This window comes from Brachyhypopomus gauderio, chromosome 4 (assembly GCF_052324685.1).
Source record: "Brachyhypopomus gauderio isolate BG-103 chromosome 4, BGAUD_0.2, whole genome shotgun sequence".
Lineage (NCBI taxonomy): Eukaryota > Metazoa > Chordata > Actinopteri > Gymnotiformes > Hypopomidae > Brachyhypopomus > Brachyhypopomus gauderio.
The window spans coordinates 9,228,556-9,251,658 of NC_135214.1; the positions used below are offsets into that span (position 1 = coordinate 9,228,556).

General features: G+C 41.3%; 1 protein-coding gene and 1 long non-coding RNA gene across 5 annotated transcripts in view; both read left to right on the forward strand.

The window, feature by feature from the left end:
* The window catches only part of tbc1d8 (TBC1 domain family member 8), a 26,971-nt gene continuing 3,868 nt past the window's right edge, over nt 1-23,103 (forward strand). The window contains exons 1-20 of one of the 4 annotated variants that reach the window (XM_077002022.1): nt 3-264; nt 381-532; nt 4,003-4,113; nt 4,215-4,333; nt 4,800-5,028; nt 6,092-6,332; nt 9,089-9,296; nt 13,718-13,915; nt 14,206-14,361; nt 14,709-14,847; nt 15,259-15,473; nt 15,557-15,674; nt 16,982-17,267; nt 17,543-17,648; nt 17,820-17,918; nt 21,036-21,104; nt 21,234-21,480; nt 21,654-21,719; nt 21,875-21,958; nt 22,929-23,029. In XM_077002022.1, the coding sequence (XP_076858137.1) occupies nt 406-532; nt 4,003-4,113; nt 4,215-4,333; nt 4,800-5,028; nt 6,092-6,332; nt 9,089-9,296; nt 13,718-13,915; nt 14,206-14,361; nt 14,709-14,847; nt 15,259-15,473; nt 15,557-15,674; nt 16,982-17,267; nt 17,543-17,648; nt 17,820-17,918; nt 21,036-21,104; nt 21,234-21,480; nt 21,654-21,719; nt 21,875-21,958; nt 22,929-23,029 (2,919 nt within the window). In that variant the 5' untranslated portion in view covers nt 3-264; nt 381-405. Of the gene's footprint in view, nt 533-1,030; nt 1,140-4,002; nt 4,114-4,214; nt 4,334-4,799; nt 5,029-6,091; nt 6,333-9,088; nt 9,297-13,717; nt 13,916-14,205; nt 14,362-14,708; nt 14,848-15,258; nt 15,474-15,556; nt 15,675-16,981; nt 17,268-17,542; nt 17,649-17,819; nt 17,919-21,035; nt 21,105-21,233; nt 21,481-21,653; nt 21,720-21,874; nt 21,959-22,928; nt 23,030-23,103 lie in introns of those variants that run through there. The other 3 variants (XM_077002023.1, XM_077002026.1, XM_077002025.1) reach the window with 3 other exon arrangements.
* On the forward strand, nt 15,681-16,887 carry LOC143512112 (uncharacterized). The gene is made up of 2 exons (XR_013130366.1): nt 15,681-16,816; nt 16,853-16,887. It is a non-coding gene; the product is annotated as an uncharacterized LOC143512112 (long non-coding RNA).

The window sequence follows — 23,103 nt, forward strand, 5'->3', positions numbered from 1 at the left end:
GCTTTGAAACATAATTTCTACAACGTTTTTTCGGATTACATGTAATCCCTTTCACATTTTTGCGAATATCCGACTTCAGAACTGCCTCCGCAATTTTGACAAAGTGCACGGAGACGTTCCTGCCGACTTCCGTCTATTTTCCTGCTGTGTACTGAGTTCGTGTGTATAAACGGAAGTTATGTCTAGGTCCAATATGGGCTGCAATCTGGAGAAATACAAAACATGAGTCAACAGTACCTGGGATCCCCAAACACTCCACATCAAGTATGGATGCGTCAAACAGTTAGATAGCTGCGTCGGGCATATTGTTACTTTGGCTTTTACCCTACATAGCTATCACAACAGACCAAAGATTGGCGTTGTTCGCATTTCGTTCACAGACTCGCTCTGTTTTGTGCAGCGAGAATGTGGCTGACTCCAGATGAGGTTGCCCTAAAAAACGCGTTGAAGCTTTGGGTGACTGAGAAATCCAACGATTATTTTCTCCTGCAGCGAAGGAGGGGGCATGGCGATACTGGGGGCAAAATTACAGGTAAGGCGCCCCCTCCCTCCTACCTCAAACCTGTTAGTAAGAACATTTCTTCTACCTTGAATCGTTTGTGATATGCCGACTCAAATATACTGGTGATATGAAGGTTGCTAAGTTATTGGGCCCAGAACAATTGCACTGCGAAGTTGTTACTGTGATCAATTAAAAGGCTGTCGATTGTTGGTTTAGTTGTAGAAATGGTGGCATTTGCAATACAATTTTACCAATAAATATTTTAAACCATTCAAATGAAACTGAAGACTTATTTTAGGCGAATGACACCACTCCCACATCAACTCTTTTAACCATGGGACTGTGTTTGAGAACGTAGTACTTTAATCCAAACAAAGGAATTACAGTAAGCCACTTACAAACAGAAAACAATGCTCACATAAGCCTTTTGTCTTGTACTTTTTAGCTTGCGGACACTGGAAAAAAGGTTGCATCCTGGTTAGGCTTTTGTTATTGTCTCTGACGGGGAGTTTCCAAAATTGAAAACGGGTTTGGTGCCTGGAAAAGTATCCTATCTCATGTCTACAGCAGTTGTCTAATTTCTAGAAAAACGTGTGTATGTATGTGCTTAAACCCTAAATGAGACGACTTTGGGAAGGTAAATTACAAACATGTTTCATTGCAATGTAAATCTCAAAAGTTCAGATAAAGCGTTTGTTAACAGCGGTGAAGGTCTAGTACTAAAACGGTAAAAGACAGTATACAGTGAACTGTGTACAGTGACACGTCCAACTAGGAGGAAGTGTGTATATGCTTTATAGACAAGTGTCATCTCTGTGAGAGTGGGGCAAATATCACTTGTAGCTGCAATTTATTTACTCATTTACCAAAGGAGTTGGCACGTTTAGCTTATGATTCACTATTGAGAATAACTACGGCTAGTGACCCGTAGTTAGTGAAAGCTATATTTTATTTTATGCTCGACTTAGAAATTTGCTGGTTCTTCTTCCTCTTTTTGCTTCCTTCAGTGATGAAATGGGGAAACATACAGCTGTTGTCTCTCGTCAATGCATAGATAGCAGCAACTCTGCATGTGATAGCACTTCAGTTAGATCTGTTGTTTACAGCTAGTCTTTTTCACATCAGTGATACCATTAAAAGTGAATTATGACTGGTAAGATTAAAGCCAGTGATGCATTGTTGCGCATTAATAATTTCTAACCATTTAACTAGAAACTATTCTACTATAATGGGTTTTGGGGTAAATTACATTCAAATGACTCTGACAAGTTTTCCACCATTATGTTCAGAAGTCTATGGTTTTGTCTTGCTGATGACCAAGCAAAAAAATATATTAAAAAAGGCACTGCTAATGCAGCACTACTGTGAAGAACTAGGGCCTACTATGCATTTGTTTTTGGTAGTAGGTATCATTATAAAATGGCTTCTTATGTGTCCTCTCACTCTTCGACTGTCTTTCTTCCTCTCCCCTTAAAAAATTTTCGTCTGCACTATTTGTCCTCTGCCATGTGCACTGTGACCTGTTCAGTAACTATTTTCTTCTTCTAGTACTTCTCTTCTGCGTCTTTCTCTCCTTTTCACTCGACACAGTGCCACCACTGTCTTATTTTATCTTGTATATTCTTACTTCAGGATCCTCAGCTCTGCATCAGAATTTAATATGTTTTTTGTGTAAGGTGTAATTTTGGCTACGGTATGTTGTCTAAATTTCATACAGTAATAGCAATAGTAATAGTGTTGTTTTTTTACTGCTCTGCTAGTACCCTTTTGACTTCACCGTCTTGTCTGTTTGGTTGTTGTGAGAGTTGAGCTTCAGTTCTTCTGCAGGCTCATTACAGACACAGTAGGCATCATTAGCACAATTGCTGCTTTGCAATTTAATTAGCCCAGTAATTGAAAGGCATCTGTTCTCCTATTAGGAAAGTGAGGAGTCCCATTGTCCATCACTGCTGCAATAGGCCTGTGTTGTTCTGTTTTACACTAATGATTTCATCCTCCAACTCCTCCCACTGAGAGGAAATGTCAAATTAAAATGGCCCACAAGCTTTGTCAGCTGCAACTGAAGTGACATGAATTATATTAGTTCACTGTGAAGGGAGAGACCACAGTGGGTAACGGGCCTCCAGGTCTGAAATAGCTCCTGTGCAGAGAAAGCACTGAACTCTTTGACATTTTTGTCTGTTTTGTTAGTGAGCCTTGTTCTCCAAAACAGCAGCAACTATGGGAGGAATGCTGATGCAGGTGACTGAAGTTCTTTCTTTTAGTTTCATAGGCATAGAATGTTGAAAGTTAATGTTTCGATGATTATCAGATACAACTATGCCAATGCATATGTCTGTTCCAATGAGAGCTGGCTGCTATAAACTACACACAGGGTTATGTCTCATGCTGTGCAACTCGTATTCATAATGTGTTGCGATATGTTGTACTTTATGCTTTGTTCAGTGAAGCATTCAACAGAAAAATAAAACTGTAAAGAGACTGCTGCAGGTTTAGAACAGCTGCTTCCTGATCACTTGTTAAGACTTGGAAGCCAGTCCACCTTTCTCCTTTCACTACCCCTTCACAGCAGAGTCACAGAACAACAGGTGGTCCTTAGTAACCACAGCCACTGGAGCTCTGGAGGTTCCTGCAGTCTAATAATGGGAGTGTTCTGAGGATCAGGAGGAAGATGTAATGGTGCAGTTTTCAGCATGTCATCACTGGGTTGTCAGTGAGACATGCTGTCACCTCTGTGTCCAGCTCTTTGCTGATAAGCCCCTGTGTGGTTTTCTTATTGTGGCCATTAAATCCAGGTATGCTATTAACTTTGCGCATTAGCAATTCTGATGTAAGGGACCTATTATGGGATGTAATGCATGTGATCGGTTTCAGTAGCTAATGGCTAATGTAAATGTCTAATATGGCCCAGCTGCCTTTTCACAATGTTCATGCAGGGTTCTTTGGCTCTATCCCATGACTCTACTTTGAGGCCTGAAGGGCCCAAATGGTGCCATTCTCTAGATCTAGATCCTTAGAGAACTCTTTGATACAAACAATCTCTTGTAAACATTTTTGATTTTGTCCATTTTCTAAGCACCTTTCAAATAGATTCTGGATTTATGGATGAAAAGGAATGAATTAAATAATTTAACAGATTATTAGTCAGTATATGAGTATGTGAGCTCTTGCGTGTTTGAGCTGCTTTTTGTACACAGAACGGCTTCTGGCCTTCTTGGAATGCCGTTGTACTTGTTTTCTAGTGGAAAATCATGAGATTTTTCAGGAAGAATCAAGCCACTCTGATGTTGAGGAGTTAAAGGCCTCTGTTGGCTTTTTCAAAAGCAAAAGAACCCACATAGGTTTAGATAAAGGAAGTCAAAATGGTTATTGAGCCATTTTACAGGCAGTCAAATTACAATAAAAAAAATTGAACTATTTTGTTTACTGGCAGTTCAATTAGCAATAGTGTTAAGAATATTTTTAAGTCACATTAAGTGTGTATGTATATGTGCATGCAGGTATGTTGGTGGGGGCACTGGACACTGTTTTGGATTCAAATGCTCGAGTGGCCCCATTCCGAATACTTCTGAGGGTGCCAGGTTCCCAGGTTGGCTGGGTTATTGCAAGTGGTGAGTCTCCTTCTTTCCCATTGCACCATTTGAACACTCTGCATTTGGAGCAAACAACACATATATGTATATATAGCCACTTAAAGTGCATAATCACACAGGAGCCTCATCAGAGGAGGTACAGAAACACTGGCGATGGCTGGATCAGAACCTGCTGCCATATATGGCTGTGTTTGAGAACAAGCAAGATGCCGCAAGTTTTGCACAGGGAAAAGTCAAGGTGCATCCCCACTCACTCAATTACATATAGAGAGAAAAAAGTCACTGACTCTCTGTGTACTCGGACATTACAACTGCTTACATATCAAACTTTTTACAACTTGGACTGTTCAAACTCACCATGACAGACTTCGTTTAACCAACACTACTTTAACTCTGATGGTCATATAGAATGTAACTTTGAGTGTCTATGTACTCGTGTGGTTAAACACACTGTTCTGTACTGCTGTTTTCTACAGTTGGAAAGAAGCATAGATCACTACATGCAATAGTATTTTCTTCCATACACCAACTCATGAAGGAGATGAGCTAATGAGTTAATTAAGGCAGGAGAGTCCAGAGAGCACACTGAACTGCATGCATGTGTATGTGCTTGTGTGTGTGTGTGTGTGTGTGTGTGTGTGTGTGTGTGCGCGCGCGCGCGCGTGTGCATGTGTACACACATGCATGTAAATGTAATCTCTCAGGGCCTAATTGCTGAGGAGGTGCTGGGGGGGCAGGCTGCTCTGGAGGATGACCCAAGGCAGTTCCGGGAGGCTCTGGCCCGGTTCACGCAGCACTTCGCTCTGCCCCCACTAGAGAAGCTGGTGGCTCAGTACACCTGCTGCTGCTGGAAGGGGCATGTGCCACGGCAGGGCATGCTCTACCTATCAGCCAATCACCTCGCCTTTTACTCCTTCCTGCTCGGCAAAGAGGGTGAGAGGAGTGTGGAGCGTGCGCAGTGGATGAGGTGTAAATTAAAGGAGCGGTGCACCCAGTTTCCAAGTGTTAATGTAACCGTAGGGTCGTGGGTTCAATTCCCAACTAGGAATGAATGAATGAATGAATGTTTCAATTTATATAGCGCCTTATCTAGATACCCAAGGCGCTTTACAATTGTTAACAGCTACGTTACAGACAACCAATCACACACCGGCGAGAAGCGGCAGCCAATTGCGCACAGCGTACTCTCTACCGGGATCCACAACCCCCTGGGGGACTGAATGGGGTGCAGGAAGGGGAGAGAGGACAGACCCTAGTGGCAGAGCACCATCCACCACTGGGCACACAAGCACACACACATTCATGCACACACTCGGACAAGACAACAACTTGTTTTTATTGAACAGAGAGAGACACAGACACACACTCAGGGAGAGACACAGACTCAGGGAGAATTTGTCTGGGACTGCCAATTTACCTAACCTCCATGTTTTTGGACTGTGGGAGGAAACCGGAGATCCCGGAGGAAACCCACGCAGACACAGGGAGAACATGGAAACTCCACTCAGATACGGACTTGAACCCAAGACCACAGAGCTGAGAGGCAAACGTGCTAACCACCAAGCCACCATGCTGCAACTAGGCCATGACTGAAGTGCCCTTGAGCAAGGGACTTAACACCAACTGCTCCCCGGGTGCCGTGCTAGGCCTGCCCATCGTTCTGGGCACGCGTGTACCACAGTCCCCTAGTGATCACTAGCGTGTTTGTGTTCTCACTGCAGAAATGGGTAAATGCAGAGGACTCCTTGAAAATCACAATTGGCAAAAATGGCAACTTAATTAAATGAACTAATTGCAATTATCGAAGGAAGGAAGATAATAGAATGTGTCAGGTCAAAATTGAAGCTGACATTAGAGATGTTTTATTATTCTCAATTTGGAGGCGACACCCAGAAAGGAACCACTCAGATGTGCTCTTGTTGATGAAACATTGAAAGTCTCTGCTTAAAGCTTTCTCTGAAGAGCTCTTGGTGTTTCTGTGCATGCCTCCATGCAGTGAAGCTGCTGATCGCGTGGGTGGAGGTCACAGGCCTGGAGCGTACCTCACTGGGGCTCCTAACGGATGTGATCCGCGTACGCACAAGGCAGAGGCAGCGGGACTTCTCCATGTTCCTCAACGTGGATGAGGCGATGACTGTGATGAGCCAGTTGGCTGACGTAGCACTGTGTAGGCTACTGGATGCAGGGGGCCTGGAGCTCAACCCCACCCTGCAACAGCCCACCAACCTCACCAAGAGGTGATGTGCGCATACACACACACACACACACACACACACACACACACACACACACACACACACACACACACTTTATTCAAAATGGCAATATATGATCTATGTTTTTAGAAATGCGCTGCTCTCCTATTGATTCAACTATTAGAAAATCGCATATAACTTCAGAAGCACAGTGCAAGCAGCCAACAACACCACAGAAGTTTGTGTTACTGTTGCAGTGTTAGACCATGTGTATACACAACTCTATGTGTGTCTATGGGTTGGATAAGCTTTACAGCTTTTTCTTATGTCATTTTAGCAATGTTTTGGATATAAAATAATATTGCTATATTTATGGGCACAGGATGATCAGTTCTGGTTGATCTAATTCTCCTAAAAAAAACAACATAATGGAAGATAGGATGGAGATGTATAAAATAGCTGAAACATGAAAGGCACATTGAACCCTAACAGATTTAAAGGGTTGTTTGGTTGTGTCATTGCAACTTGTGCTGGGCCTTTAGAGAGCTCTAGTATGTTCTCCACAGTAACACAGTACAGAACAAATGTTCATACCATGTCAGTTACTTGTTATACAATCATGGAAATTAGGGCAAATTTATGATTTTTAAATATATATCTAAATGTTGATTGCTGCTGTGTGGTGTCAGTTTGATGTACTGTAGTATCAGTTGCAAGCAAAGAGTTCACATTCAAGAAGACAGTAAAACAAGACATTTCACAGCAAGATGTTCCACTTCTGTGGTGCTGGTTCTGCCCTCCCCTCCACTTCCTCTGAAGGAATGGCATCTTTCTTGGTATGAGGAAGAGGACGAGATGAGACAGAGGAAGTTATAAGCAAGCTTGAGTAATGTGGCGAGTCAGATATAGAATGAACAGAATTCAATATGTTGAGTTAAATATTTATCTTTATATTATTACAGACACACACACACACAGACACACACTTTGTTATTTATATATACAGTGCCTTGTGAAAGTATTCAGCCCCCTTGAACATTTCAACCTTTTGCCACATTTCAGGCTTCAAACAAAGATATAAAATTTACATTTTTTTGTGAAGAATCAACAAGTGGGACACAATCGTGAAGTGGAATGAAATTTATTGGATATTAAACTTTTTTAACAAATAAAAAACTGAAAAGTGGGGAGTGCAAAATTATTTGCCCCCCTTGCGTTAATACTTTGTAGTGCCACCTTTCATCTGACCAGAGCACCTTCTTCCACATGTTTGGTCCCAGTTGGCTTGTGGCAAACTGGAGACTTTTTAAGGATATCTTTGAGAAATGGCTTTGTTCTTGTCACTCTTCCATAAAGGCCAGATTTGTGCAGTGTACGACCTATGGACAGACTCCCCAACCTCAGCTGTAGATCTCTGCAGTTCATCCAGAGTGATCATGGGCCTCTTGGCTGCATCTCTGATCAGTCTTCTCCTTGTTTGATATGAAAGTTTAGAAGGACAAACAGGACTGGGAAGATTTGAAGTCTGATACTCCTTCCATTTCAGTATGATCGCTTACACAGTGCTCCTTGAGGTGTTTAAAGCTTGGGAAATCTTTTTGTATCCAAATCCAGCTTTAAACTTCTCCACAACAGTATCAATGACCTGCCTGGTGCGTTCCTTGGTCTTCATTTAAGCTTCATTTGAGCTTCATTTAAGCAAAGGAACCCTCTGTGCCATGCATGACTTTAAATGTTGACGTCTTAGTATATTAACCACAGTAACCTTGAAAACAGTAGTGCCAGCTCTCTTCAGGTAATTGACCAGCTCCTCCCGTGTAGTTCTGGGCTGAATCCTCACCTTTCTTAGGATCATTGCTGGTGAGATCTTGAGATCGTCTGAGGAAGATTGACGGTCATGCTTAGCTTTTTCCGTTTTCTAATAATTGCTCCAACAGATCTTATTTCACAAAGCTGCTTGGCAATTGCCCCATAGTCCTTTCCAGCTTTGTGGAGGTCTACAATTTTGTCTCTGGTGTCTTTGGACAGCTCTTTGGTCTTAGCCATATTAGTAGTTGGAGTCTTACTGATTGTGTGAGGTGGACAGGTGTCTTTATGCAGCTTACGACCTCAAACAGGTACTTATTATAAGTGGAGTGGAGGTGGACTTTTTAGAGGTGGACTAACAGGTCATTGAGGGTCAGAATTTTTGCTGATTGGGAGGTGTTCAAATACTTATTTGCAGCAGTAACAAACAAATCAATTTTTTTATCATACATTGTGATTTTCGGATTTTTATTTTTTTTAGATTACCGGTATTTCTCTCACAGTGGACATGCAGATGAAAATTTCAGAGCCCTCCATGATTTCTAAGTGGGAGAACTTGCAATGTTGCTGGGTGTTCAAATACTTATTAATGTATATTAAAGTATTATAATTATATACATACATAAGCATTCTGTTCTTTAAAAAATATATATATATATAATATATAGTTCTAATCCTGTTTCTCTGGAAACGTTATCATTATGTTCTTCAATACAGGTTTTAATATCTTTACCTAAGTACGCTGCAGTTACTTGCCAGGAATCTTCAGATTTATAACTGTATAACTGTATAATATTACAGTTATTTCTCTTTCAGTTGCCTATGTCCTGAATAGTTGTTTTCCAGAATGATGCTCTTTTACAAGTTAGTGCACAATGTTTGCTCCTTGTATTTGTAGTGTGTGTGTGTGTGTGTGTGTGTGTATGTATGTATGTATATATATACATATGTGTGTGTGTGTGTGTGTTTGTGTGTGCGCGCGCTCTCTTCAGGGTACTGGAGCACCGGGCTCTGTGTCAGTACGTGCTGTCTCTGTTTGGGTTGCCGCGGTCAGAGGAGCTGAGGGACGTGTTGAGCTGCTCTGTGTGGACACCCTATGCCCGCTGCCACACTCCCGGAAAGCTGTACGTCACTGACAACTATGTGGGCTTCAGTAGCCACCAGGAGGGCCACTGCACCCTCCTCATCCCCCTGGCAGAGGTACCACAACCCCACTCACGCACATTGAGGACCCCCAGACATTTGTTAATCAGTGCCATGATGTCCTTTATGGCAGAAGGCTGCTATGAGGGAGAACTAAAATCCTGTAGTTCCTCTCTATGTACTTTTTTTCTCAAAAAAAAAAAGAATTTATCAAGTTTGACCCTCAGAGCTAAATTTTGCAATTTTCAAAAACAATGATCTCTAAAAGTTTTCACTTTCTTGCAACTAAACTATCTGTGTTGCATTAATGCAATTTTATCACATCTAGTATATTTGGTGTTGCATAAAAAACATTGTGCCTCAGATCTTGTTACATACAATCAGAGTTGAAAAACTCACTTTTTTTTACATATATTTTCTCAAGAAGGATTATTCCAATTTCCTTGAAACCTTTTATGAGAAAGTGTTAACTCATTGTCCACACATTAAAAAATGATAGATGTTATGGAATTGCTTAGTATTCAAATTATTTTAATTTTATTGAGGCTGAAATACAATTGTGATGCAAGGTCAAGGGTTCACAACACTGAAGAACACTCTTTCGCTAAAAATCACTTCTGACTCAAGCAAATTATGGCATCATAAGTCAAAACATCAATTTCTCCACTTCAGTAGTTTCTTGTAACCATCTCAGCCAAACTTGAAAGATGAACATTTCCATTGCTGTAAGATGCCTTCTGAATATTTTTCTATTTGTGTAGGCTCTTTTCAATAGAGTAGGGTTCAATGATCTCACTGTCACATCAAACCAAAATGGGATTAGCTGAGACTTTTTTCATTTCTAATGTTACTAGTTTGTGTGAAATGAGTGCGGCTGTACTAGTTTACTTACAAGCTGTAACTTGTTAATTTCTTGACCCCAATAAAACAGGCTCAGTATGTTTCACAGAGATAGAAATCCTTGAAGTCAACTTAGTACAAATATCTACTAATCATCTAAGCACAGAATGTAATATTATATCCAGTGAAAATGATAGTGATTTATTTTTCAGTCTATTTTCCAAAAGGTATAAAATAATGAAAAATGATGGCATAGCATCTTATGTGGAACTGTGCAGACAAATTAAACCTCCATTAGATCTGTTGTTTTTGCAAAGGTATAAAGACCATCTATAATTATTTTTCCAGAAAATACAGAACTTATTGATTCAGTATTTAAACAGAAACAGCAGCCTCTATAGTCAGGTGTTTAGTGTGTCCTCTACTTACGCTTGTGCAGGCCCGTTGACAGTCTTGCTGGGGCCCAGGACAAGATAGTTTCATGTGCCCCCCCCCCCCCCCCCCCCCCCCCTCCGCCCGCTTACGTCATTTGAATTTCCTCTGTAGCAGACAATCCTTGTGTTAGGTCATATATAGTATATAATATAGCCACACATCAAAGCTGTTTCTGACAGCTGACTGGTTTATACTTCACGCGACGCGAGGGTCCGCGCGGCGAAAATGACGTAATCGCAGTGGCACCGCCCGTGCGTGAGGGCCTCACACGCTGTCGATTCGCGAGGTCGTGCACCTCTCGAATTTTGTAAAGCCTGGTTTAAGCCTGGTTTATACTTTCGCGAGTGACTGTAGCGCGCGGCTCCGCCCACCTCGCGCGACCCTGCGCGAGCGGTGTAGGCGTTTATACTTTCGCGATCGTCGCGAGCGTCGCTGCAGTGTTCTCCGAAACGATAGGTGGCGATAGGTGGCAGTGGAGAATAAAAAACCTCTGCAAAACCGGGGAAAGAACATTTTTACCTGACCAGAGACCGTATATATTAGGTATCAAACATAAATATGGCTTTGCAATGTTGTCCGAAACGATATGTGGTAGTATAAAGAAACACCCCTCAAAAAAAGGGGAATGAACATTTACCTGACGCATTTTGATGTTGCTTTGTGTTTCAGGTTTGAAAAGTGCTGGAATTTAGGCTAAAGTACATTAAAATGTTGAAATTACGTTAACAAATACGAGCCTCTTGTAATTCCAGGACGAAACATGAGAGAACGTGAAGACGTTAAGATTGAGCGTTTTGAAAATAAACAACCATTAAATAATGTGATTAAAATGCGAATTATTTCGATTCATTTCGAGTATATGTATAAATATTTAACTTAATTAAGTTTAACGTGCTGGGAAATATTGAAATGGACCTTTAAAGTGACGTACAAGTGCTTTAATTCCACCTTGTTTAGGTGTATGAACCCGGCAAACATGACTTTGTCCATCGCGCTGAAGCGCGGCGCGCGCGCGAAGTTACAAAATTCGAGAGGTGCACGACCTCGCGCCGCGACAGCGCGCGAGGCCCTCGCGCACGGGCGGAGCCACCGCGATTACGTCATTTTCGCCGCGCGGACCCTCGCGCCGCTCGCGGCGCGTCGAGTATAAACCAGGCTTAAACCAGGCTTTAACTTCGCGCGCGCCTCGCTTCAGCGCAATGAACAAAGTCATGTTTGCCGGTTCCATACACCTTTACAAGGTGGAATTAAAGCACTTGTACGTCACTTTAAAGGTCAATTTCAATATTTCCCAGAACGTTAAACCTAATTAAGTTAAATATTTATACATATACTCGAAATAATTCGCTTTTTAAATCACATTATTTAATGGCTGTTCATTTTCAAAACGCCCAAACGTCTTCACGTTCTCTCATGTTTCGTCCTGGAATTACAAGAGGCTCGTATAACGTAATACAGGAGATTTAGTTTTAAAATACAAGTACTTTAGCTTACTTTAGCACTTTTCAAACCTGGAACACAATGCAACATTAAAATTCGTCAGATAAATATTTTTCCTTTCTTTTCTGCGCTACAGATTTCTGTTTACTTTAACTATCCGCCACTGTATTTCCCGCTGTTGGGCGGGTACCAGCCGGCTACGATCGGTGCTGGATCAAACCATTTTTCAGTGGGAGGCGGGGGTGTATGCACTTAATGGAAAATATGCAGATAGGTAAAAAAAACATATATTTTTAGCCATTGAGCTTATTTTAAGTACATAATTTTATATTAATGAAAAATTTCAAGATTATTTAAAATTATAGACTTGAAATAAAAAATAAATTGCTGGGCTCTTTGATGGGCCCCCCTGGCCCTGGGGCCCGGGACAACAGACCCGGTTGTCCCCCCCTGTCGACGGGGCTGCGCTTGTGCAATAGTAGAAACTTGGCTCTCATGGAATGAAACTTGAGTGGAATGATACCAGAAGATTTACTTCAGAAAACCTCAGGACAAAAGAGTTCTCCCAAAAGAGTTCAACATGTTTGGTGCCAAGGGAGGCCACACTAAATGCTGCCTTTTTTCTGTAGAAGACATTTTGTTCTGAAAATTGTTTTTTTTTTGTCTGTACATATTTCTTGTATTTCCTATTTGTTTTAATAAAGATACAGAGAGATTATGATAATTTGGTTATAAAACCTAAGACTTTTGAACAGTATTGTGTGTATGCATATATCATGTCTGATGAAGATTCCAGGTGAACAAATGCAATGTACTGTAGTTAGATATTGGAATTGGAGCTGTAGTATAGATATTCAAAATTGTAGAATAGTACACAATGCTTCCAGAGAAATTGGACATTTCAGATAGAGGTCCTTCATCAGCTGTGTAAGCAAAGCACTTCTGAATTTGTAGGAGGAGGAACCAGCTTAATCAGTTTACTCAGTTCTCTATATATGGTGTGTGTCTGTGTGTGTATTGGTGTGAGGTGGATAAGGGACTTCTAGTATATTAATTCTTCAAGGAAAGTGAAGTACACTTCTCAACCTTATCCGATGGAAAACGATGTGATGAAACAAATACATAGAAGTGATTAAATTTGGGGTCAAACCTCAAAAATTAATAACTCAAAACATGTTTAGAATAAGAGCTCTAGGGTTTGGCAAGGTGTCATGAATTTAATAGAGGTTTCTCATGATTGTTTTCAAGAAAATTCATGACAAGAAATCCAGGTGAGCTGGCATGGACTATCCTACATGTACAGGGCCCTGACCCACATGTCACAGGGCTGATCCATACAGGCTTGAACTCGCATGTAAACAAATCCACATCGCCCTGCTGACTAAAACAATGGCTTAACTAAAATTTTCACACACAAGGAAACTCTGTATGCGTGTATGGAACAAAATTTGGCAGGTATCATTTCCAAAGGTGAGTAAACTGGTAATGCAGGGTGCTTATCGGTTATAATGATCCTAGTGTTGAGTGTAGTCCTAATCTCACTGCTTTTAAATCATAGACTGTATATCTCTGACTTAAACAAAAAAAAGGTGTTGGCAAAAAAAAATGTAAAATGGATTGTGCATTTGCCATTACTGGGTATATTTACTCTCTGGAGCATTACTGGTTGTATTTTCTCTGGTGTTACTGGATGTAGTTGGTCTCTGACTGGAGCATTGCTGGATATATTGGGTTTCTGACTGTACGGTACTGAATGTATGCAGGTGCTGTCCATTGAGAAAGCTGAGAGTACGAGTGCGCTGCCCAATCCTGTGATCATCAGTGTGAAATCAAAGCGAGCGTTCCAGCTGATCGAGGTGGGGCAGCGGGATGAGCTGGTGGAGCGCCTGGGTGACCGTCTCCGTGCCCTGACCTGGAGGCAGGCCGTGGTCCGGGGCCAAAGCCAGCGCAAGAAGTCCCTGGTACTGCATGATTCTCACTGTCCACTGCAGTCCCGTCTATGGAGGTGTCCGCTACACCGGTTCATAGTAGTTACACCAGTTTGAGAACTCTTTTGATAGGAAAATCAGTTCATAAAAGGAACTTTGTTCCAAGGGTTGTTCTCACCAGCCGAATGCTAACTTCTGACGCTTCTTTTAGTATTTTGTGTAGCAGTGAATCAGTGATTTTGATTTTGTTTTTCCTGTGGTTTATTGTTACTGAACACTGAAAGTAAATTTTTTAATCGCTGCAGTTTGTGTGTGAACTACAGATTTCCCCCACTCCTTACTACACATTCTGCTTTGACACTGTGAGCTCTGAAGAGATCAGTGACCTCTCTGAAGACATGCTGCGTTGCACAGTGCTCACTGAATCCCTAATCACCACTCTTCAGGCCGGTCAAGTGGAATCGGCCACACACATGTGTGTGAGTATAGACCCCTGAACACTGACTGGCAATCAGCAGTATAGCTCTGTAATATTGGCCAAGCTATTACACTGCTCTCTACAAATTTTATTGTGAGATTTCTTTTGAGAAAGAAGAATCCTAAGTTTGTCATAGCACAATTTTAATTAGTGAACAGTTTACATTAATATCAATATGAATACATAACAATGTGTTAATTAGAAATGAAACAAAGTTCTTATTTGAATGTATGTTACAATACTCACAGTACTTGACAATTATGTGATTTTGTGTGTGTGTGTGTGTGTATGTGTATGTGTATGTGTATGTGTATGTGTGTGTGCGTGTGTGCGTGTGTGAGTGAACAGCCACAGCAACGGTTATGGGAGGATCATTTTGCTGAATTTGGCCGCGGAGTGCATATGTTCCACACAGAAAAGATTCGTAAACTGGTTGTGATGGGAATCCCAGAGTCTCTGCGTGGAGAGCTGTGGCTTACCTTTTCAGGTGAGAGATATGTGAAAGGAGAGAGTTGAGAATGGAGAGAGAAGTGAAGGGAGATATTTGAAGGGAGATGAGTATGGGAACAGAGAGATGAGGTGAAGGAGAGATGGTGAAAAGGCATATGACTGTAATAAGAAAGAGAGAGAGTTGGATGAAGACCTAGAGAGCGGCAGGAACATGCTGAATCATAGTCTGAAAGAAAAAGAAGAGAAAGAAAAGCTTCCTGTGGTTTACTTACCATTCTGGTCTCAGCTTTGTTTTTTATGTGATGCACCCCCTGTTGCACTGGGCCCTATGTTGTGTCCAGACACCTGCTCTCCCCACACAGACATGCAATTATGTGCGTGTGTTTGTGTGTGTGTGTGTGTGTGTGTGTGTGTGTGTGTGTGTGTGTGTGTGTGTGTGTGTGTGTAGATGCATGTTCATCACTGGCAGACAATCCAGACTACTACTCAGACATGGTGGAGCAGAGCTTGGGTCAGACGAACATTGCCACAGAGGAGATCGAGCGAGACCTGCACCGCTCACTACCTGAGCATGCAGCCTTCCAGAACGAGACGGGCATTGCTGCTCTCAGGAGGGTGCTGACCGCCTACGCCCACCGCAACCCCAGCATTGGATACTGCCAGGTAACCACTACCCTCACCCACCCTCTCCCAACCAGGATAAGCTACTGTTAGGTACATGTGTGCGTGTGTGTGTGTGCCCCTAGTCCATGAATATCCTGGCATCGGTGCTGTTGCTGTACACCAGAGAGGAGGAGGCTTTCTGGCTGCTGGTCACAGTGTGTGAGAGGATGCTTCCCGATTACTTCAACCGCAGAGTCATTGGTATGTGTGCGTGTATGTGTGTGCGTGTATGTGTGTGTGGGTGTGTGTGTGCGTGTGTGTTTGTGTCTGCTTGTGTTTGTTTGGGGGGAATTATATGCTGACGTGAACTTTGAAATCAATCCATTTAGAATGATGATGATATACTAGATTTATGCATATTGCTTAATGAATTGGTAGTTTAAAATATAAGCCTGAAATAATCTAGAATTCTCTGGAAGTAAATGCTCCACCTCTCAAAGCTGCCCCAACTCTACCCACTTTACCCACTATATCTACTCCCAGAGGGACACAAATATGTGTTTGTAAGTCTGCCCATAGTCATGGTGCCGCACCTCCTGTTTGGTATCTGTAGATGCAATAGAAAGTAGATGCAGCATGTAAGTCAATACATTTTTCTAAAAAAGAACAAAAACATTCCTAGAATTGTATTTATATGTACCAGAAAAGGCAGTGTGAAACAGAATAGATGGTCATTGCAGTGCTGCTCATCTGTGAAGCAGGCTAGCATGGCCATGGATGTCTGACCAGTGCTGGTGGATCTGGTCATCATTGATAGTGTGATGTGACTGCTCAACTGCTCACACCCAGCCACATGCCTCAAAACTCTAAAGACATTTTACTGCCAAAACTTGCAATGTTCTTGACACCCCCACTGATCATGAATTTTATGTATGTTAGAAGACAAGCTAAATTGAATATACAAGCAGGAACTAAAAATAGTTTTTACCATGGAAACATCTGATGATATTTTGTGATTACGGACAATGCTATGGTCTTTTTTTTATTTAAGATTAGATTAATTTGTCTAGTTAATTCCTTTCATATTGGGATTCCTGATTCACCCAATATAAAATTAGTTAACATTCTGCACATTACTTATGTTATTTTTTTCAGCAGATTGGATTACAGGTCAAAAACTGCTAGTGCCCAGTTACTTATGTTATGCCCTGTTTATTCAGAAAGTTTGGATTTTATACCCACAATGAAACATGAGGCAAAACTATAGACTTTCACTTGGTGTTTTGTAAATACTGAGACTGCTACCTTTCATGTGTTTCCTCTGGGTCTGGTAGGGCAGTAAGTCTGAAGACTTCTGAACATTGGTGAAGTAAAAGCAAGCAAAAGGAAGAACCATTGCACAGGCACTGGGGACAGCACAGGCACTGGGGACAGCACAGGCACTGGGGACAGCACAGGCACTGGGGACAGCACAGGCACTGACTATAGTAGTATACCAGTGAATTCCATATTAAATCTCATTCTTAGTTTCTGTTTTCTTTCTTCCTTCTCTCTCACTGTCCTCTCAGGTGCCCAGGTTGATCAGTCTGTGTTTGAAGAGCTTATTCAGGAACGTTTACCACACATAGCCGACCACATTCCAGATCTTAACCCACTGGCTTCTGTGTCCCTCTCCTGGTTTCTCACACTGTTCTTGAGTGTTCTGCCATTCCGTAGTGCTGTGTGTGTGCTGGACTGTTTCTTTTACCATGGAATCAAAGCCATATTCCAGCTGGGACTAGCTGTGCTAGATGCTAATGCTGCACAGCTTTGTGCTAGTACAGATGATGGCCAAGCTCTGATGACATTGACCAGGTGTCTGTCTTAATACCTCACATACCTTACAGTCTTCTTCCCCAATTTATGTTTAGAAAAATAATGCTGACATTTAATTTAATTAACGTTGATGTGTTTCCAAATTCTGTAATATTGAAAGCATAAAATAATGGTATAGATGAATTTACCTATTGACAATGACAATTATGTGATTGTGTGTGTGTGTGTGTGTGTGTGTGTGTGTGTGTGTGTGTGTGTGTGTGTGTGTGTGTGTGTGTGTGTGTGTGTGTGTGTGTGTGTGTGTGTGTGTGTAGTTTTCTTGAACAGGTCAGAGATGATGAGGAACCGTGTGTGTGTGCAGAGCAGGCAGGCCCTGCAGGGCACACACACATCACTGCTCTGATCAATGATGCATACGAGGTAAGTGCATTTCATCAGCGTTTGAGGGTATGCTATTGGAATTGTAAACAATATATCATAGAAAATGTCCTAAATATACAGAATTGTATTTTATTGGTTATGAAAACAAATATACTGGAACATTTTGAGAGCATCCTTATTGCAAGTGAAACTGTAGGTATGTGTGTGTAGAAATTTGGAGATTTGACAGTAAGGCAACTGGAGATGATGAGATGCAGACACAGAATCCAGGTTCTGCAGGGACATGAGGACACCACCAAAGAGAACACAGTAATACACACGTACTCACACACACCACCAAAGAGAACACAGTAATACACACGTACTCACACACACCACCAAAGAGAACACAGTAATACACATGTACTCACACACACCACCAAAGAGAACACAGTAATACACATGTACTCACACACACCACCAAAGAGAACACAGTAATACACATGTACTCACACACACCACCAAAGAGAACACAGTAATACACATGTACTCACACACACCACCAAAGAGAACACAGTAATACACATGTACTCACACACACCACCAAAGAGAACACAGTAATACACATGTACTCACACACACCACCAAAGAGAACACAGTAATACACATGTACTCACACACACCACCAAAGAGAACACAGTAATACACACGTACTCACACACCACCAAAGAGAACACAGTAATACACACGTACTCACACACCACCAAAGAGAACACAGTAATACACACGTACTCACACACACCACCAAAGAGAACACAGTAATACACACGTACTCACACACACCACCAAAGAGAACACAGTAATACACACGTACTCACACACACCACCAAAGAGAACACAGTAATACACACGTACTCACACACACCACCAAAGAGAACACAGTAATACACACGTACTCACACACACCACCAAAGAGAACACAGTAATACACACGTACTCACACACACCACCAAAGAGAACACAGTAATACACACGTACTCACACACACCACCAAAGAGAACACAGTAATACACACGTACTCACACACACCACCAAAGAGAACACAGTAATACACACGTACTCACACACACCACCAAAGAGAACACAGTAATACACACGTACTCACACACACCACCAAAGAGAACACAGTAATACACACGTACTCACACACACCACCAAAGAGAACACATACAATACATATGTACTCACACATCACAAAAGTGAGCACAATAATGTACTCGAACACAAAATATAGAAAACAGTAACACACACATGCACAACCAATGAGAACTTAGTAGTGCACATTCACAAACTATCAAAGAAAACAGTAACATGCACACACCACCCCTACTTCTGTAATACACAGTCATATACAAATGCTGTCACCACCAAAAAGTAATGCAAGTTGGGATTTTTAGGGTTCACACACACAGTGTGGGAAACCTATTGTTATTGTCGGGTTTTTTCTTTCTTTCTTTCTTATTATTATTATTTTTCTACTGATAAAACGCATACTGCAGCCTAGACCGTAAGGCCCAGGGAGACCAAACTTGGCAGGATGGTGTAGTCTCTTTGCGAGACCGTGCTAAAGCACAGAGACCCACATTGGCCTGATGGTGGCGCTATAGCGCACCATTTTGCGTTTTGGTCCATATCTCCCAAACCGTAGGGCCTAGAAACAAAATTCCACTTCTGATGGATTCCTTGGCTCAAGCCAAACAAAAAAGCCTCAAGAACCATTAAGCTCCGCCTACTTAGATTTTTTGCTAATTTGCATAATATGCAAAACCTACTTTTTTATACTAGTCCCTGGTTTTTTATCGGATCACCACAACCTTGGTGTCAAAATATTCAGGAGAATCTCATTATCAAAGTTGCTTAAAAACATTTTGAGATTTGCATATAGTCTGGCTGTCACATGTCAATCAATAGCTCCGAGGCGTGGCCAAATTTACTTAAACAGCCATATCTCAGCAACGCTTTGACCGATCTTCATAAAATTTTAACAGTTGTTAGGGCATATGACTCCGAGGTCACAGGTCAAAGCTGGCCACGATTGTCCAATAGGGGGCGCTATAACATGGGAAAAACTGTTTCTCAGAAACCATTAGTCACATCAAGCCAAAACTTTACAGGCATCATCAGGGGCCCAAGTGATATCAAGACACACAATGATGACATCATCACTCAAAAAACATGGCCGCCATGAGCCAATTAATTTTTATTTGAATTAATTGGCCATTTGACAGACTTACCATTGGCCAAACAACATGAAACCTCACCACTGTGCATATCTCAGGACTATGTGTCATGCTGTGCAGTTTTGAAACATTTGGCCACTAGGTGGCGCTATTTGTGAAAATCATGCATAACTCCTCCAAATTTTCACTTAGGAACATGCAACTTGTTTCTTTTTATTCCTTGCAGTAGACCTGACAACTTTGCAATTACAAGTCCTATTAAAAAATGCATACTTTTGTCACATTCATCTATTGTTTGAAAATAGCTATTTACAAACTAGTCATAGGAATTTGATCCAATTATGGAAAAATTGCTATGAGCATAATCAGAAGACTCTGTAGGTAAAAACTGATTAAAAAAATGTTGGATTTTTATTTATCTGATTGGTCCATTTTCCCATTATATCATTGTGGCCATGCCATATATGACCTATATTGCTATAACTCATAAACCATGTATGCAATCAATTCCCAATTTGAAAGGCTTTTATATCCTGAAGTCCTTGTGAGGTACGCCAAGTTTGGTTCAAATTGGCCTGTCGGGGGCGCTACAGTACCCAAAAACCTAAGAAAACATAAAAACTCGTGCTGCAATCTTGTTATGCAGAATACAGACAAGTAATTGGTCTTGTATTGTCCAGATCAATAAGTTCTATAACATTGCAATTGCATCTTATAACAAAAAGTGCACTGCCTGACCAGAAATGAACCTTTTAATTCACCAAAATGTCATATTGCATTACTGAGATTATTGAGATATCAGTATGGTAGTACTTGGGCTCCATCTAGTGGCCAAACATCGAAACGGACTGAAAACTATTTCTCACATGAAATACCACACAAACACACACACAAAGCTGATCTCAGCATGTGATTTAGTTCTGTGATTTGAATCATTTTGCCAATACACATTATTTTGATCCTTTTGGGCCTTTAGTGCCCCAATTGAACATTTTTTTGCACATTGATTTATTTGTGCATTTTTTCCACTCAAACAGCTTCTTTTGGGTCTAAAGGACCTATTGGGTCTATTGCCTATTGAAGCCAAGTGGCCTATTCGTGTGTGAACCCGCCAATTGCCGCTTGCGGCTATATTTTTGTTTAGTTTTTTGTTTTAACGCCCCCTTGTGGATGTGTTTGACTCATATGCTGTCTCCTGTCTCCTTAGCTAAGGCTGGTCTCCCCTGATGTGTCTTTCTCTCAGGAGGACCTGTCTTCTCTATATGACCTATTTAAGGTCTGTGTGACTCTATAGAGGATGGGAAAATAATTCTAATTCAAACTGTGTACTAATTGCCTTTTAAATGACTGTGAACTAAGTGTTTAATTATCATGTACATACTATGTGTGTGTGTTTGTGTTTTAGACAGAGCACTTTATCAGCTTGTACTGGGGGGAGGTTGTTTGTCCGGCTCTAACCTTGCCCCAGGTGCGGAGCCGGGCCTGTATAGAGCAGTATCACGTTGACTGCGCCCAGTTCAAGAGCCTGTACCAGCTACTGGCCCCTTGGCAGTCTGGCTCCCACACAGACACTGTGGCCCAGAGGACCTTCTTCCTGCTCGACGAGGACGGGGACAATCATGTCAGCTTCACCCAGTTTGCTAAGTGGCTCGGTGGGTGGTGAGGGGTGAGGGTGGTGCTTTGCAAGAAGGCTTAGCAGTTAGGGACACCTTACTAAATGCTCAGAAAGACTCTTCATTGTGTGGCAGGAAGGAATAGATTGGGTACTAAATATGTTGATGGTACTAGTTTTACTACAATGTTAACTTTTTTTCCTTCTCTGTAGACACCTTGTACTATGGAGAGCTGAATGACAAGGTTAGACTCCTCTATCGTCTACACATTCCCCCAGGTAAGATTCACATCTGACACTATTGAACTTGCACACCATTTGAATATCATTAAAAAAATGTTGTGCTTCTTCATTATGTGGTGTTACAAACAGTAGTCATTAGCAAATTGATTGGCCAGTGTGTGAGCATGATGTGTACCTGTTGTATGCTTTAGCCCTGAATGTGAATGAAGATCGGTCTTCTGTGAAGAGTCCCATCCTTTCCACCACCAGACCACTCTTTGTGGAATTGCCCAATGGTACCACATTTAATTTAATCTCATTCCTACATTTCTACATGAAGGAGTTACTTTATTTCATCTTTGGAATCATACATATACTGATTGTGCCTCCTTTAGTTACACAAAGGAAAGCTCTGGTTCTTTTCACTGATGTTTAATGCTGGGCTTTGATAAACAGCCACTTTTGCACTTGGATGTCATTACACCAACATTCTTGCATTGTAGAATTAAAAAACACATGGTGGACAGACTGTCAGAACATTTTCGTTTACACAAAAATATCTGAAACTTGTAACCAGAAAATAAATGTACATATCACTTTGCCTGCATGTGAAATAGATTATGAATGAGGATAAATACAAATTCAATGAGGCTTTAACAAATGACAACATAGTCCTTCATTCTTACAGTGAAGAAGAAGAAAAAAGAAAACGCAAAGTACCATGAGAAAAAAAGCCAAATAAACAATAATGAATACAATGCCTCCTTGCTGGAATAAGCATTCTTAAATTGAGATTTGTTAACTGCAGATACACTGATGTTTACAGAGTAATTAAAAGTGAGGTAATTGAGACAGATCTCTATAAGCCATAGAATCCATAGCATGTCCCTGAGATTCATGCTTTCTAATATCTGGACTCTTGTGACAGACAGTGATGCACAGTATCTATGACAAAATTAGACAACTGTGACAAGATGGACTGTTGATTCAAAAAGGCATCAAACTGAATGAATACACTGGCATATACCATACACTGATATAAAGTTGGTCATAAATAGTGATTCATCACATCTGCTTTTAATTTGTTATAGCTATAATAGCTATTTGAAACATAATGTCATTCCCCCCAAATGCTCTTTGAAGTGATCTATCATAACACAGGGGCAGCTGATGGACAGCAATCTCATCATCCATCTGGTATGAATGTGTTTATCTGAAGGTGGTGAGGACTTTGAGTCATATTGATTTTAATTGTTTGGTATTCAGGTGAGATGAAAAGTTATGAAGACCAACTGAAGCAGATGCTGAATGATTTAGCCAAAGAAAAGGACAAAGGCCTGGAGAAAAATCTCCTTCACATGAACCAGGTGAGATCACGAACACCCGCCTTTTGAAACGAATGTTTGAGCTGTTCCTTCCTGACTGAGGAACAGTTACTTTT